Here is a 17,329-nt window from a genome sequence, read left to right on the forward strand (position 1 = left end):
TAAACGGGTATAGACTGAATGGGTGGGGCTAAACTGCTATAGGCTGAATGGGCAGGGCTAAACTGCTATAGGCTAAATGGGCAGGGCTAAACTGCTATAGGCTGAATGAGTCAGGCTAAACTGCTATAGGCTGAATGGGCGTGGCCAAATTGCCACAGGCTGAGTTCTTTTTTTGTATATGAAGAACGCTTTAAGAACCTTTTAAGCCAGCAAATGGTTCATTGAGTTGTCAGAGGTCTATATAGAACCACAGCTGTTCCTAAAGAACCCTTAAGGAACCCTTTTATAGGGTAGAGGGTAGGTTGCATAAAAGTTCTTCTGAAAGTTCTTTGACTACTTTAAGGTTCTTTATCTACCTCATAGATAAGAGGTTCTCGATCCTATATCATTTAAACTTACTAAAGGACCCTTAAAAAACCCCTAATACTCCCTCCGAATTTCTTCTTCCTTCACTTCTTTGGTTTGTACTGCTGGATGTTGAATGGGTGGAGCTAAACTGCTATATGCTGAATGGGTGGAGCTAAATCGCTATAGGCTGAATGGGTGGGATTAAACTGGTATAGACTGAATGGGTGGGGCTAAATTGCTATAGGCTAAATGGGTGGGGCTAAACTGCTATAGGCTGAATGGGTGGGGTTGAACTGGTATAGGCTGAATGGGTCGGAGAGATCCAGACGGCTCAGAGCACATGAATAGATTTATTCGAATATTTCAGAACTTTACAATCACAATCAAAACCGAGAAAGAAAGAAACACGTCCAAACAGAACCGTACTCAAATCTCCATTCCTGTGAGAACAAGGTGGAACCAAAGTATGAAAATAAAGACAGATGGAGTGATGTGGCATTCCCCGAACAGCGACACGGACAACATGAACACAGATTTCATCAGACGCATTCTCGGACTCTCAGCCGTCCAGCACTCTCCTCCTCAGACTCCAGTTACCCATCTCACTTATCAGCATTCATCACTGATCCTGGACATTTACAGTCTCATGCAAAAGTCTGTGCGCCCCTGGTCAAGTGACATGCTATTGAGTGTAAATAAATGGATAAATCTTCTACAGGGTTGTGACTCATTTACACATAGAAATGGCTCATTATTTGACCAGTGGTGCACAAACCTTTGCATAAGACTGTAGCGGAGCGCAGAGAAGAGGATACTGCATTAAAGCTTTGTCTGAGGACAGATCTGAGTGGTCCTCATAAAGCAAATTAGAGACACTCTAGCATTTTTCACCAGTGTCACACTGCATCTCACTGTTTACTGTCAGCCAGCTACTGTTAGCAAGGTAACGGCACCAAAACGAAGACCTTTTTTGGAGACTCTTTGGCTTCTGGTCCAGTCCCAGTCATGGCTATTTCGCAAGGTGAAGCCGACTGCAAATGTCAGAGAGGACATGTGGCACGTCCTCTATTACGAGTTTAGAGTTTTATGCTCTTCTCCAAGTTCAGGGAAACATGGAAAACATTATCTCTCTACTCCAAAAACCCACATTTCCATCGCTTTACTCTTTTCCAGAGTTAATGACTGCCCACCTGACAGGCCTGATAACCAACGGGTCTCCTGCTGCCCACTGCAGACCAGGTGCCCACCTTCCATTACCAACTACACTGTTTACTGTCTTCTTAATTATATATTTAAATATTTGATCACTATTACACCCTGATATTTTCACTGAACTGAGTTGAAGGAACTGTCTGTGGTAGCTGATCATACGCTACAGATACAGCAGATGGAGACTGGGATGAAGAATGCTGGAGTGTTCTGCTGGAGTATTAATAGGTAGTATCGTATGTGGTCTGGAGCATTTGTGTCCTCAGAGCTCTGTGTGAACTCGGTACGGGTACGGGTTCGGGTACGCACAGCCTTTCCACTGTATTTAACCTGGTTCGACTGTTGGCGCTCAACATTCCTCCAGTTTTACTGACACACGTGACACACACATTTAGATCAGTCAGATCATTGGCTTGGCCGACGACACACTAAAAAAAAGGACACAAACATCACTTGGTAGATAGCACACATGCAGCTCAGTCAACAGCTAGTACAGTTACAGTATGTGTCTGGGTGAGATTCTAACAGCATTCACTCAAACACTGGTCATTTAATATCTGTGTTTTTAAGGGTTTGACTCTACGTGTTGAGCTGAAATGCCATGAGTTGATGAAAAGTTATAGTTTGGCACGTAAACGCCTCCTAAATATAGCAATTTATCCAATATCCATCAATTAAAGGGTTGTTTAAACAATACTATAATATTACTCTACTGATTTCTATATTCATATGGTGAAGTTATGAAGTGTAATTGGCAGATATTGCCCTCAGCGCAGTAATTACTAAGAATGGCAAGCTGGTGACTAATGACGAGCAATAGGTGCTGAGATGACAATCGATAGGGTGCTAAGTTGACAGCCAATAGGGTGCTGAGTTGAGGCCCAATATGGCCCTAAGTTGACAGCCAATAGGGTGCTGAGTTGACAGCCAATAAGATGCTGAGTGGAGGGCCAATAAGGCCTTGAGTTAACAGCCAAAAACAGGGTGCTGAGTTGACAGCCAATAGGGTGCTGAGTTGAGGGCCAATAGGGTGCTGCATTAAGGGCCAATAGGATGCTGAGTGGAGAGCCTATAAGGTCTTGAGTTAACAGCCAAAAATAGGGTGCTGAGTTGAGGGCCAATAGGGTGCTGAGTTGAGGGCCAATAGGCTGCTGATTTGAGGGCCAATAGGCTGCTGATTTGAGGGCCAATAGGCTGCTGACTTGAGGGCCAATAGGGTGCTGATAACACAGAAGTTTTTGATGCATAAGCACAAAAACAACAAACTAAAAAAGCTTCCCAAGATAACATAAATGAAATGAAGGCCTAAAAACTATATATAAATATTGGACATATTATGAATATTTAGGAAGCATTGACGGGCCATGATGTTTGGTAATGTAGGGAAATGTGAGAATATGAACACGCAGCCAGAACTACACCCAGGAGCTTTCCATAGGAACAACCAAACTGTGATTTTCTGAAAAAGCACAGAGAAAGGGGGCGGAGTGAATTCGGTGGTGTAACACGCACAGCTCGGACCACACACACTCCTCATCACATCTAAAAAAACAACATGGTGAACTCAGCCTTCACTGCAGAATCAAAAGGTCAGAGGATATTCGCGAACACCGGGACAGAAACACAAGTTCCTTCAGCTGAGTCAGCGCAGGAGGCCAAAGGCAGAGGGCGCTACTTACAGGCTAGTTCACACTGTGGCAGGATACAAGCGAGACAAAACGAAAAGCAAAGAAAAAGTAAAGACTTGTTTTGTTTAAGGTACCTGAATTCCTCTTTAACGGCGATGCCGTGGATTAGGAGGCTTCTGTTACTGACAGCCATCAAAGCAGAACAGTGAAGCTGACTTTCAGAGCCAGGAGAACCAAAACATGGTAGAAGATCTTCCTCTACATTCATATGTGTATTCTTATGGCTATTAATATTACATACATACATACATATATATATACAGTACTGTGCAGAGGTTTAGAACTCCAGATCCAGTAAAAAGGAGAAACAAGAGCTTCTCATTCTGAAGAAAGAAAGTAGTGAGATCTTGTCGGTGAGCTAGTCTGAAGAACAGAGCTCGGTTCCTCCAGGGTTCTGCTGGACGCCCCCCAGTCCAGCCAGCACAGCGTGGAGGATGTGTTCAAGCAGCAGTAGCTCACCTGATTTACCACCAAACCAGGTGTTGATCTGAGGAGAACTCTAAATAATACTAGACTCCATGAAAGAGGAGAACTTTGGAGATGTTCTAATGATGAACACAGTGATGGAGAACCACCACCACCACTTTCTGTAGGAGTGTTATTATTAGTGTTTATTCTAATATCAGTGATTTATTGAGCAGATATTGCCCATATCAGCAGCCTATTAACATCTTCACAGTACTGTTTATATATAATATGTCATTAAAAGTATTATTATTGTTATTTCACAGTTTTACGCTTGTATGATTTTTAACATGATAATTCATGCAGTATCATTTTTTGGTCATTTTATGGCAATTAAATCAAATCTACAGAATAGGGGTGGGCAATATGATGATATTTATCAGTATGCTGTGGGCATTAACTGCATGTTTGATCATAAAGAGAGGTTTATTCTAATGTTATATAAAAATCACTGTACTAATAGTTTTGATAATATTTGTTTTAAATATGTAATGCATATGTAATTAAATTGAAATGTATCATGGGATATATATTTTTTTACCATTTGCCCACCCCTACCTCCAGGGGAAGGATAATCCTGATAAGTCTGGGCTAAGAAAGTGCACATGATCAGTAAGATGTCCTTATTTCAGGAGGGGGCGCTACAGCGGGTGGTCTGGGTAAAGTGGGCCGTTAGAGTCAGACAGTAGGTTCCTAACAAACTCAGTGACTGAGTGAATTCAGCCTCGTCTGGGTGCAGCGTAATCCCAGACTCCATCTGTGTGTGTGTGTGTGTGTGTGTGTGTGTGTGTGTGTGTGTGTGTGTAGGGTTCGATGGTTGGATTTCACAGCAGAATTTTTTCTCTGGTCTCGGGCAGCTTCAGCGCCAGCAGCCCCCCACACACCAGTGCTGCGCACGACAGCAGGATCGGGACCACTTTGGTGATGCCCACGAAGGAGGCGAAGATGGAGCTCCCCAGGATGGCTGCCAGCTTGCAGATGGCGTTGAGCACTCCGAATGCTGTGGCTCTGAGAGGGGACGGGGAGAAGGTGTGTGTGAAAGGACGAACACTGCTGTGAACACTGCTGTAATTACTAACAGCTGATAATTACAGAGTCAGTGAAGCTGGTTCACCTATACACCAGGGCCAGATCAAACAGTCCAAACAGCTCAGACTCATTTTACAGGTGTTTTACTGTAGTACACACACACACACACACACACACACAGGTGCATGTAATAGTTTACAACCCCACATTTAACTCATATCAGTCACATCCTCCATTGTCTACCCGTAATTAACTATATAACATTAAAATTAAGCCAAATGAACATAACGTCAGTGGTCAGTGAAAGTGTCTACCTGTAATGAACTCTATATAACATTAGAATAAACTCAAATAAACATAAAGTCAGTGGTCAGTGAGAGTGTCTACCCGTAATTAACTATATAACATTAAAATTAAGCCAAATGAACATAACGTCAGTGGTCAGTGAAAGTGTCTACCTGTAATGAACTCTATATAACATTAGAATAAACTCAAATAAAAATAAAGTCAGTGGTCAGTGAGAGTGTCTACCTGTAATTAATTCTATATAACATTAGAATAAACCCTAATAAACATAAAGTCAGTGGTCAGTGAGAGTGTCTACCTGTAAGTAACTCTATATAACATTAGAATAAACAAAAAGCCAGTGGTCAGTGGCCTACCTGTAAAACACCTGCAGAGCATCTCTTTTCAATGTATTTAACAGTAAATTAGTGGATTGAGTGTGTGATGATGTGGGGTCAGATTAGTGGTCTAGGAGGTCACCTTTTGGAGGCGGGATAGAGCTCCACAGTGATGACTTCAATGCCATTCCAGGCCGCCACGCTGACACCGCAGAACAGACACTGGAAGGCAATGATGGCTGCCTGGCTGAAGCTCAGGAACAGGAAGAAGGTGCAGCCGGCTGAGATCAGCATCGAGCCCCCTGCGGACGGCAAGAGGGCAAACTGTAATCCTGGCCATTATTTCAGTTACTTCTGGTTCCACACACACTTTCCCTGAACCTTGCAGAACATACGCAATAAGGACAAAAGTTTTGGGACACCTGCTCATTCACTGTTTCTTCTGAAATCAAGAGTATTAAAAGTCCTGCTTTTGTTAGCGGAACTGTCTCTACTGTCCAGAGAGGAAGACTTTCAATAGATTCATGATGATCTGCCTATTCCTATTCTATTGGCAGTACCTCTCTACAAGGACTAAAATAAAGGTGAAGGTACTTGTATCTGTCACTGCACTCTGTACAGCAAAATGTGTCCTCCACATTTGACCCATCTGTAGTAGTGAACACACACACACACACACACACACACACACACTAGGAAACTAGGGGCAGTGAGCACACACACACCCAGATCGGTGGGCAGCCAACTCTAGCACCCGGGGAGCAGAGAGGGTGAAGGGCCTTGCTCAAAGGCCCAACAGTGGCAGCTTGCCGAGCCCGGGTATCGAACCCACAACCCTGTGATCAGTAACCTGGATCTCTAACTGCTGAACCACCACTGCCCCTACAAGTGTGTATGCAGTTCGTGTGTGCATTTGCAAAGGGTGACTTAAAGTATTTAAGTGCATTCATTAGAAAGGGTGTCCACAAACATTTGGACATAGTGTATATCCACATTGCTGTCTTCTTAAAAAAGCTAAGAAGCTAAGAACCAACACTCTTCCTCATCTCCAGCTGCCCAAGCACACCAGCCCTATTCCTTCCACAGAAACTCACCTATCATTTTGATTCGGCCGATTTTATCCATGAAAAGTGCTGATATGATATTTCCGGGCAGCACGGCCAGACTTCCCAAGAAGCTGACCAAGTAGATGAGAACATCGTTCTCCTCCTCAAAGTTCAGATGGCAGCCCTTCTTAGTGTGAAAGAAGCTGGTGTTCTCCATTCTGCAGTCAATGAACTTCTCCTCGTACAAATCTGTGGAAATAACGAAGAAGTGATCGACCTGCTGGCCTGGGATCATCAGCAGGTCATGAAACACCTCCAGCACCGCGTCTCACTCACCTGTGTTGTAGAAGACAGTGGACCTTATGGTGCAGTTTTCAAAGAAGGTCTCTGTGGACTTGATGTCCTCAAAATAACAGTCCTCAAAGAGCGAATTCTCAAACCTGACCGACTTCAGCTCAATGTTGACGAACCTAGATGTGAGATCATGAGGCAAGGGAGCACTTACACACAGTCCAGATGTGGTCAAACATGCTTCTGCAGGTTTATACTGGCCACCAAACTGTACTTTGCAATACCACATATTAAAAGATAGCCAGGACAACAATGCCAGCACCATTCAGCCGTTAAAACAGCATGTTGTGCTTGTAACAATAGCTTGGAAAATAAAAATGTAAAAATAAAAATTATCATATTTTAGGCAAAACCTGCTCTTCATACTGAGGAAGACACTGTAATGAACATTAACCTAAGTACTGCAATCGCTGCCTGTAGAAAACATGGCCTACATGGTTCCATTCCCTTCCCTTCTATAGAAATGAAGCCATAACTGTCCGCCATGTTGCCAAATCTGCAACCAGAGCCTGTGCTGTAGAGACCAGAGGCGGAGCCAGACTAGCCTACTCATTTGGTAGACCCACCCCCTTCTCCCAGACCAAGCCTCAGTGTCTCAGACCTGCCTCAGAGCCTCCAGTGCAAAAGCAGAGCGGGCTGTCAATCACTTATTTCCTAAGTGTAGCCCCGCCTTCTTATGATTAAGGGTTAAAAGCTAATAAAATAAAAAAAATCAGCACAGGGAGACTAACTGCTGGAATTAGGAGACACTGGAGATGGAAAGACAGTTTAGACAAGAAAAATGAGATACAAAATGGGCGGGGCTGTTTTGTCTTTAAAACATATGGGAATGGGTGGGGCTACACATCATACTGTAACCAGCCAGCAGAGGCGCTAGACCTGTGGGGGTTTCACTTTTGAGAGATGTTGTGTTGTCCTTGTTTTCTGCAATCACTGGTTGCAAATTAAACTCTCTAATGAGGCAATGAGGCATATCAGTAAATTGCAGTTTTGGGCTAAAATCTCGTTGTTTGCTAAGTTTATTAATTACTTTCTTTACTTAAAAGTACAGTAACAGTAAAAAGTACACAATACTCTGTGTAATGCAGTGGATGCTCCTGCAGTGTTTTTATCTTTGTCTTTATTGTAGAAGTACGATAAACCCAAATAAACATAAAATCAGTGGTCAGTGAGAGTGTCTATCTGTAATGAACTCTATATAACATTAGAATAAACTCAAATAAACAGAAAGTCAGTGGTCAGTGAGAGATGTCTGCCTGTAATGAACTCTATATAACATTAGAATAAACTCAAATAAACATAAAGCCAGTGGTCAGTGAGAGTGTCTACCTGTAATTAACTCTATATAACATTAGAATAAACCCTAATAAACATAAAGTCAGTGGTCAGTGAGAGTGTCTACCTGTAATGAACTCTATATAACATTAGAATAAACCCAAATAAACATAAAGTCAGTGGTCAGTGAGAGTGTCTACCTGTAATTAACTTTATATAACATTAGAATAAACCCAAATAAACTGAAAGTCAGTGGTCAGTGAAAGTGTCTACCTGTAATTAACTCTATATAACATTAGAATAAACCCAAATAAACATAAAGTCAGTGGTCAGTGAGAGTGTCTACCTGTAATTAACTCTATATAACATTAGAATAAACCCAAATAAACATAAAGTCAGTGGTCAGTGAGAGTGTCTACCTGTAATTAACTATATATAACATTAGAATAAACCCAAATAAACATAAAGTCAGTGGTCAGTGAGAGTGTCTACCTGTAATTAACTTTATATAACATTAGAATAAACCCAAATAAACTGAAAGTCAGTGGTCAGTGAAAGTGTCTACCTGTAATTAACTCTATATAACATTAGAATAAACCCAAATAAACATAAAGTCAGTGGTCAGTGAGAGTGTCTACCTGTAATTAACTCTATATAACATTAGAATAAACCCAAATAAACATAAAGTCAGTGGTCAGTGAGAGTGTCTACCTGTAATGAACTCTATATAACAGAATAAACCCAAATAAACATAAAGTCAGTGGTCAGTGAGAGTGTCTACCTGTAATTAACTCTATATAACATTAGAATAAACCCAAATAAACATAAAGTCAGTGGTCAGTGAGAGTGTCTACCTGTAATGAACTCTATATAACATTAGAATAAACACAAAGTCAGTGGTCAGTGGTCTACCTTTAAAACATAGGCTAAAATATTGTTGTTTGATAAGTTTCTTAATTACTTCCTTCATCCGTATGTTTTGGTTGCCGTGCGCCCCCGGGGTTTTACTGACGGACATCTTTTTTTTTCTTCCTTCCTTGTTTTAGCTAATAGTTGCCTATCCCTCAGTTTGTTAGACAGCTAGCTTTAGCTTGCTAATATGCTAGCTAGCATCTCTCGCTTAGATATGTGGTGTGTTCACTCAGCGCTTTTTCAACCTAAGTTGAGAAGCTGGGTGCTGCATGTGCTACTACCTACTTGTCGTTGATGTATTCTCCTTCTTTGTGCACCTGGTTCTCCAAAGAGAAGTTGAAATGGAAGCGCTCGACCTTCTCCCTGTGGAACACCTTCACCTTGGACTCGTACTCCTCGTACTGCAGGTGCTTGATCATGTCTGGGAACCACACGGCTAAACCGTAGTAACTAAAACACACACACACACACACACACGCACACACACACACAAACTCAAAAAACAACATCTTTATATCCCCACATTTACACTACCCTATATGTCCAAATGTTTGACCCTTTATAATGAATGCATTAGGCTACTTTAAGTTGCACCCATTGCTGACACAGATGTGCAAATGCACACACACACAAACACAGCTTGTCTAGTCCCTGTAGAGAAGAAGTACTGCCAATAGAATAGGACTCTCTGGAGCAGATCAACATCATGACCCTATTGGCACCATGCTGTCTAATGCCAGGCGTGGGCTAGAGGGGTATAAAGCCCGCCAGCATTGAGGAGCTGTGGAGCAGTGGAAGAACTGTGTTTCTGAATGCAATCAAATCCTCACAGCAATGCTCATCCAAAATCTAGTAGAAAGCCTTCTTCTCTGGACAGTAGAGAGAGTTACTCCAACAAAAGCAGGATCAACTCTTTTATAGCCCTTGATTTTAGAAGAAACTGTGAATGAGCAGGTGTCCCAATACTTTTGTCTATATAGTGTATATGCCCATTCATTTATGATATATCTGCATATATGACCATATATGAGATTTCCATAAGGGAAGTGGTAAAAAGAGATGTTTGGTGCTCCTTGGTTGTTGAAATGGCAGCTCACCTGAATGCCATTGTGAACCAAATAATAGCCATGAGGAGAGTCGGAAGTCGAAGATCTCGAGCCAAGAGGGATACGACGTTCTTCAGCACCTGTAAACACAGTTCTGTTTCACAGCTGGATCTAAAAGAACCGTGTGTACGGCTGCTACAGAAAGGTTAACATCTCAGGCCTACCAGCTTGACCAGGGTCACAGTGCGGACCACCCATCTCTGGAACGCTGTGCCAGTGGAGCTCTGAATCTCAAAGAACTCGTCCTCCTGGGTCTTTGGAGTCTTGATTTGGGATACCTGAGAAGCAAACAATCAAATCACAATTTCCAGACAGTCATGTGATCAGTGACCAGTGTATGCTATATATAGCACGCTAGCCACATGATCCCTCCTGGAACTGCAGTTTCTGGCAGATGCTTTAGCACTCACAGTGAAGACTCTCTCAGGTTCTCCTTTAGCTCTCCAGTTGGTGTCATGGACCTGCTTCAGGATCATCCAGGCCTCGTCGTGTTTAGCGTGCTGGAACAGACATGAACATGAGTCCAGGAAAGCTTGAGGGATTTACTTCAGCTAAGGTTCATAGTGTTTATGGACTAAAGTAAGTGCCACCGTCTTCTAAACCCCGTCCGTTTACCAACTAATGAAGATCTGGAGGAGAGCGGCTGAGATCAGATTGGTGACAGTATAAGTGCTGAAGCCTAGCATCTCCTTATAAACTAATGAAACTCACGTCAGATACCAAACATGTCTTGGCTGATCGACTGAATCTGAAGTCAGTGATCAATCATGTTGATCTGATTTGCTTGATGAACTGCTCCTCATCAGACCCAGCTTGTGTCAAGGTGAGCACTGTGTATGATGTGTCTACTGTCATCATCTCGTCACATTAGAGACATTTGGGGACACCTTGGATATATTTGTCTTATTTGTTTTATTTTATGTAATAGATTGGCTACGTTGTAAATGAGGGACTTAAATAAAGCTTGATTGATTAATTGATTGATTGATTGATTGATTGATTTCAGCTGCCCCACCTCAATACACCTTCCGGTACCCCTGACTTTGACCCCATACCTCCAGCAGGAAGCGGGGGCTCTCAGGCATGAACATGAGGCCGATGAGGGCGGCGATGGCCGGCAGCGCACAGACCAGCACGAAAACCCTCCAGCTGTGGAACTGAAACTCCGTCCCCATACTGAACCCCCACCCTGCAAACACACACACACACACACACACACACACACACACACACACAGTATTTTATTTCAGTAAAAAATACATTTATCTACCACATACATGACGGATTACACTGGTGTGCAATATACTGAGTTTGCTGAGTGTAATGATCTGGCCATCTCCTTTGAGAACTCACTGGTCGCTCCATCTACAGAAGTGTGTAATACAGCTGCACTGTTTTACACAGACTGTACAATACTGTACTGCTGTATGGTTGGTTTGGTATAGTACCATATCGTGGGACGATGCCCCAGGCGGTGAAGGAGGCATAGATGCCGCCCATCATCCAGAACATGCAGAGCCAGCTGAGGTGCTCTCCTCTCTTATCCATCTGCAGGAACTCTGAGAAGTATGAGTATACGATGGGCACCGAGCCTCCAATCCTGCAACACAAACACATACACACACACACACACACACACACACACACACACACATACACTTCTTCTTCTTACTACAATTCACCTAATAAAAATCCAGTGAAAGAACACCATGCATGGTCAAAAGTATTGGGACACCTGCTTATTCATTGTTTCTTTTGAAATCAAGGGTATTAAAAGAGTCTCTCCTGCTTTTCTTGGAGTAACTGTCTCTACTGTCCAGAGAAGAAGACTTTCTCCAAGATTTTGGAGGAGCATTGCTATGAGGATTTGATTGCATTCAGCGACAGGCATTAAGGAGAAACTCAATGCTGGGGGCTTCATGCCCCTCTGGCCCACGCCTGGCATTAGACATAGTTTATCTGCTCCAGAGATTCTTATTATATTGGCAGTACTTCTGCAGTGCATTTGTCAGCAATGGGTGCAACGTAAAGTAGCTGAATGCATTCATTAGAAGGGGTGTCCACAAACATGTGGACATATAGTGAATCTGATTCCTTCTGAGAACGGTGTGAGTGAGTGCCGTCCTTCTGGAGCAGAGGGAATGAACAGGCTGCTAGAACTGCCTCTCTCCTCTGAAAGTGGTCATCGCTCTGCATGTGTCCCGCCTAATGTCCTCCCATCCCTGCTGCCCCAGCCTTCAGCATCAGAAGCCCTAAATGTAGCTGTTTAATCCCAGTGAGCAGTCTACACTATAGAGCACATCCCGAAATTAAGCAGGACTGGGTCTCTGCTCTCTCAGGGTGCGTTTTTACAGATTTGTCAATGCACAGTTTTCTGCATGTTCTACCTGTTCTGGACCACATGCAGCGTAGCTGAGCTATAATTAAACTCAACCGGCCACTGGGGGGAGGAAGCCATATGTCCTGACACACCACACACACAGCAGGGTGGAGCGTTAGATTGGAGAGAGCCCATCATTATTACACAATTATCAGCCTCACCGCACCACAACTCATCACACTGTAATACTGAAGCTTACCCCACTGTTTACTTCACTCCCACTGCTGCCCACATTACACACTGTCTACTGCGGACTTACAGAGCTGTCAAAGGGAGCAGACCCAAACTGACAGTGAATCTACTTCTAATGTACTAATCGCTGATAAGAGTCCAGTACTGGAAGATATGGCCTAATGGTTACTCCTTATTAAAATAACATGTACTTTCCAACAATATGACTATTGTAATATGACTAATACTTTATGGATTATAACAGGTCTGGTTCTGAGAGAGACAGCTTTTTATTAGAAAAAATGCTTTTTAAAAAGGTACAGTCATTAAAGTCATTAGAGTCATTAAAGTTATTAAAGTTATTAAAGCTAAAGCCAGTGTTTTCTCACCCGATGCCAGAGAACAGCCTGAAAAAGATGAAGAAGCCGTATCCCTGGGCGAAGGAGGAGAGGAACGCAGCGATGCAGTTGATGGTCAAAGCGATGATCAGACACTTCCGCCGGCCAACTTTATCTGACATCCCACCCCAAATAAACGCTCCGAACATCATTCCCAGGAACACTATCAAGCCTGGAGGAGACACCATATAAACTATATAAATATAATCATATATGCAGTACGTAAGAACCTGTGTGCAATCACAAATACCTCATATATATTATATATAATTATAAATATACTGTATACATGTATTATGTACCCAATGAACATGTTTATATAGATACATATCTGCACCTGTATACCAAGTGAATTACTATCTGGAATAATGGTATGCCCCATATGTATTATATGTGTACTCAAATGTACACCTAGTGGTCACTGAGTGCAACAGCATTGCTCCACCACAGGGAGGCAGCCTCTTCTAAATTTAAAAGAAATTGTGCTTTGGACTTCAGATTGTCAGTTAAGACAGAAAAAGGACAGTTTGTAAAGTTTGTAGTTGAAACCCAGGCCTTCATCTAAATAATATATGGAAATCCATGCAAATGTTAGAACCCTGTGTTTTGTCGAGATGTACAGGCCTGCAGGTCAGGTCAGTGTTGGTGAAAAGTTTGCTGAAGTGTGAGAGCACTTTCTCACCGCTGGGCCATTTCTCCCGGCTGTCACAATGCTTTTAGGGGAGCTGCTGCCAGTGTGGCGTTCACTTACAGGGATGGATGAATATGAATATGAGCTCTGTTCTTTTCAGCCGGAGCATTTTCATCATCAACAGAATAAAACTCTAACTGCTGCTGAACTGAAGCTCTTCTCCAGCGGCTGGTCACATACAGTAATATTTTACTGTTCATCACTGGTGTAAAAGTTTGTGCACCCCTGGTCAATAGGTGTCACACTCTCTATAGAGACCTTTTAATACACAATTACTGTTTATTTACTGTATTTAACAGATTAGAAATACTAAAACATAACAATATGCCATGTACTAAGCATATGTATATATATATTATTTCAAATTAAATTCAGTAAACAGAAATTGTTTTCTAAAATGTGCACGTCAGTTTTAATGTAGGATTATTTGATATATTTGTTTGTGTATATTGCATTTAGCTATGATGTGCAGTTAATATAAAAAATGGAATTTAACAAGGGTGCTCAAATCACTGCATATGACTCTATGTATATTAATAGTTAAATAAATATCAAATGGTAAATATATTTATTTTATGATGTTAATGTTTCTAAAATGTACAGGAAAATTATATTTAAGTTTGTTTACTGCAAAGAATTTGTTCATGTATTGACTTATTTTTAAATCATTTGACCAGCTCAGAGTGAGCGCTAGCCAGGTTAAAGGACAGCCTTCAAACATGGTGGAGGTAGTTTCACACACTAAGACCCCTCTAAGTAAACAATAAGAGACTCCTTAGCTGCTGTTTTGCACACAGGTGGGTCAGGAGGGTACTGTAGATGTGGTGGTGGGTCAGATGGTGGGTTTCACTGATCATAAGTATTTGGACGCTGATATTTTGTGGATATTTTAGCAGGGAAGGCTGGTGTGGAGTATACAAGAGTAGAAGGTGTTTGTGAGCATCTCTAGTTTACTGTCTTTTATGGAAACCTCTCATCAGCAGGGTCTCAGATCAGTGCAGCCCTGTATCAGAAAGCGTGATGCTGCTCTGTGATTGGACAGAAACCAGAGCAGAGCTGGGAGTTCCAGCACTTTCTCTTCAATAACTAAGAGTGATGTAGCACTGGGCAGCTGGGTGTGTGTGTGTGTGTGGCACGTGCCCAGAATGTGTGAGTGTTTTCCCCCTCTCCAACTGTCTGAGGGAACAGCCGAGTCAGCAGATCAATACACACACCCTGACCTTCATCGGATACACACACTCTCTCTCTCTCTCTCTCTCTCTCTCTCTCTCTCTCTCTCTCTCTCTCTCTCTGGAGTTGGGTGGGCAGACGTGTGGTTTTCTAAGTGTGGGTGGTGTGGTTTGGTAAGGGATGGGTGAGGTTGGGTATGGGTTTGATAGGATGGGTAAGGGGGTTAATAGGGTGGGTGATATAAGGATAAGTGGTGTGGGGGCGTGGTTTGGTTGGGGATGGGCAGGATTGGGTAGGGGTCTGATAGCGACAGTTGGTTTGAGAGTTGGCAGTGTTGGGTAAAGGTGTGGTTTGATGGGTGGGTGGTTTTGTAAAATGTAAATGGTGTGGGGGTGGGGTTTAATGGAGTGGGTGGGCAGGGGGTTGGTTTTATGAGGGTGAGTGGTATGGGGTATGGTCTGTGATAGGGGATGGGTGGGCATTGATGTGGGTGGGCTTTGATGTGAGTTATTGGGTAGCGATGGGAACTTGAGTGGACTATGGCCCGTACAGCTTTACGGCATCAGCACTGCTGCTCTCTCTCAGCCAATCAGATTTCAGGGAGGGAGAAAAGAGAATCCTGGTGTAAATCTGCACTGATAACCTGAGCAGCCTCAGCACGACCTGCAGGGATTAACACTGACCAATCACAGAGCCCGAACAGAGGGATTCTCCTACAGAGAGAGCGCAGGGCATCTCTCCCTGTCTCTCTCTTTCTCTGTCACCCCCTTACCCTTCCCCTGCCCCCCCCCAACTCTCTCTTTCTCTCTATGCTTTATATCACTCTCCATCTCACCCTGCACCTCACTCTCTCTCTCTCTCTCTTTTTTTTCTACTCTCTCTGCTTCTCTCTCTCATGCTCATACGCCCCCCACAGCATGACCATCTGTGTGTGCTCTGTATTAATTCTACTGCTGAATAAAACAGCCCGCATGATCAGTACAGTGTGCTTGTGGATAACAGAGTGTCACAAATCTAATCCCACCCTCCACACACACACACACACACACACACACACACACACACACACACACTACCCTGACCCTAAATGTAGTCGATCAGCTGAGACCTGTTCGGTGTCTGAATTCTGCTTCTGTCATGTTACTGCAGTTCTAAACACAACCAAATTTATTTCTGTGATTTATTGTATGTTTATAAAACAGTTCTGGACTCCTCAGCTGATTGGTTGGTAGACTCGGCTGAACGCTGGAGCTATAAATGATATAATGAACCAAGAAGTGACCGAAGTAATCAGTAGATTAATTAGAGCACATGTAGAAGTGATACATGTGATATTTATGGAAATGGGACATTAGGTTTTACTTATAGGACCTTTATACTATAACTTTCGCAGGCAACATGAACTCACTTAAGCACTGCTGTCAATGAATTTGATGACTGGAAAACCAGTAGAATATGTAAAAAGGAGGGTGTGTCCTCCAGATATGTAAGCAAATTAAAACACATCATTGTGAACGAAGAGATGATCCGTTCTAAACAGTTACAGCTCTATTCATTTGTAATCCCAGTTTTTAATCTGCAGTGTTTTAAACTTCACTCTACTTCAGACACGACTTCCAGATCCACCATTAACTCCACTTGCTCATCTGCATCAGCTCTCCTTGATTCAGCTGATCTGGATCTCATGGCCTCAGTAAATCTATTGACAGAGCTGACTAGCTTATGGATCCACATGAGTAGCAGATCAGTAGAATCTAGAGAACCCAGACAGGAAAGGGCATTTTATTACATTCAGCCTCCCTTCTCTTCTCCAAAATAAATGTGTTTGTTCATTTGTTCAATTTTTGGGGAGCAATCAGCCATAACATTAAAACTAATCTGGGTCCAGTGTCTCCTGTCTGTCGAGGGGTGGATCTACATATCAGACAGTGAGTGAACAGTCAGTTCTTGAAGGTGATGAAGCAGGAAGAATGGACAACCGTAAGACACTTTGACAAGAACCAGACTGTGATGTTCTAGATAGACGACCACGTCAGAACATCTCCAGAACATCATGAAGCAGGTCTTGTGGAGTGTTCCCAGTATGCAGCGGTTATGGTATGCATACCATGTACCAGTACCAGTGTCATGGGCACTTAAAGCTTTCTTTGATGCATGGAGGCCCCGCCCACCTTCAGCTAACATTACTCTTGGTGCCATATACCACAGGACACCTTCAAAGGTCTTGTGGAGTCCATGCCTCGATCTGTCAGTGCTGTTTTGACTTACACAATACTGGGCAGATCATTTTAATGTTATGGCTGATCAACGTATTTCTTTTTTCCCTTGAAGACTCAGGTTGGTTTTTTTTTTCAACAGTGGCAAAATTTCAACAGAACATACAGTACAAACACAAAACAACTGTGTCTGAATACTTATGTCAAATGTTAGTGCCGTTCTTTGGTGTTTTTGTGTTCAGTATAGCAGG

The 17,329-nt window shown here is 42.7% G+C and overlaps 1 protein-coding gene across 8 annotated transcripts in view; it reads right to left on the reverse strand.

Annotated features, from left to right (window-relative positions):
- Positions 1-679: 679 nt before the first annotated feature.
- The window catches only part of sv2bb (synaptic vesicle glycoprotein 2Bb), a 55,982-nt gene continuing 39,332 nt past the window's right edge, over positions 680-17,329 (reverse strand). For all 8 annotated transcript variants that reach the window (XM_072663414.1, XM_072663416.1, XM_072663415.1 and 5 more), the window contains 11 exons: positions 12,993-13,173; positions 11,501-11,652; positions 11,108-11,241; positions 10,463-10,552; positions 10,217-10,330; positions 10,044-10,132; positions 9,232-9,396; positions 6,745-6,878; positions 6,457-6,657; positions 5,505-5,664; positions 680-4,718 (listed from right to left, as the gene is read on the reverse strand). In XM_072663414.1, the coding sequence (XP_072519515.1) occupies positions 4,535-4,718; positions 5,505-5,664; positions 6,457-6,657; positions 6,745-6,878; positions 9,232-9,396; positions 10,044-10,132; positions 10,217-10,330; positions 10,463-10,552; positions 11,108-11,241; positions 11,501-11,652; positions 12,993-13,173 (1,604 nt within the window). In that variant the 3' untranslated portion in view covers positions 680-4,534. The remainder of the gene's footprint in view (positions 4,719-5,504; positions 5,665-6,456; positions 6,658-6,744; positions 6,879-9,231; positions 9,397-10,043; positions 10,133-10,216; positions 10,331-10,462; positions 10,553-11,107; positions 11,242-11,500; positions 11,653-12,992; positions 13,174-17,329) is intronic.

This window comes from Salminus brasiliensis, chromosome 19, assembly GCF_030463535.1.
Source record: "Salminus brasiliensis chromosome 19, fSalBra1.hap2, whole genome shotgun sequence".
NCBI lineage: Eukaryota > Metazoa > Chordata > Actinopteri > Characiformes > Bryconidae > Salminus > Salminus brasiliensis.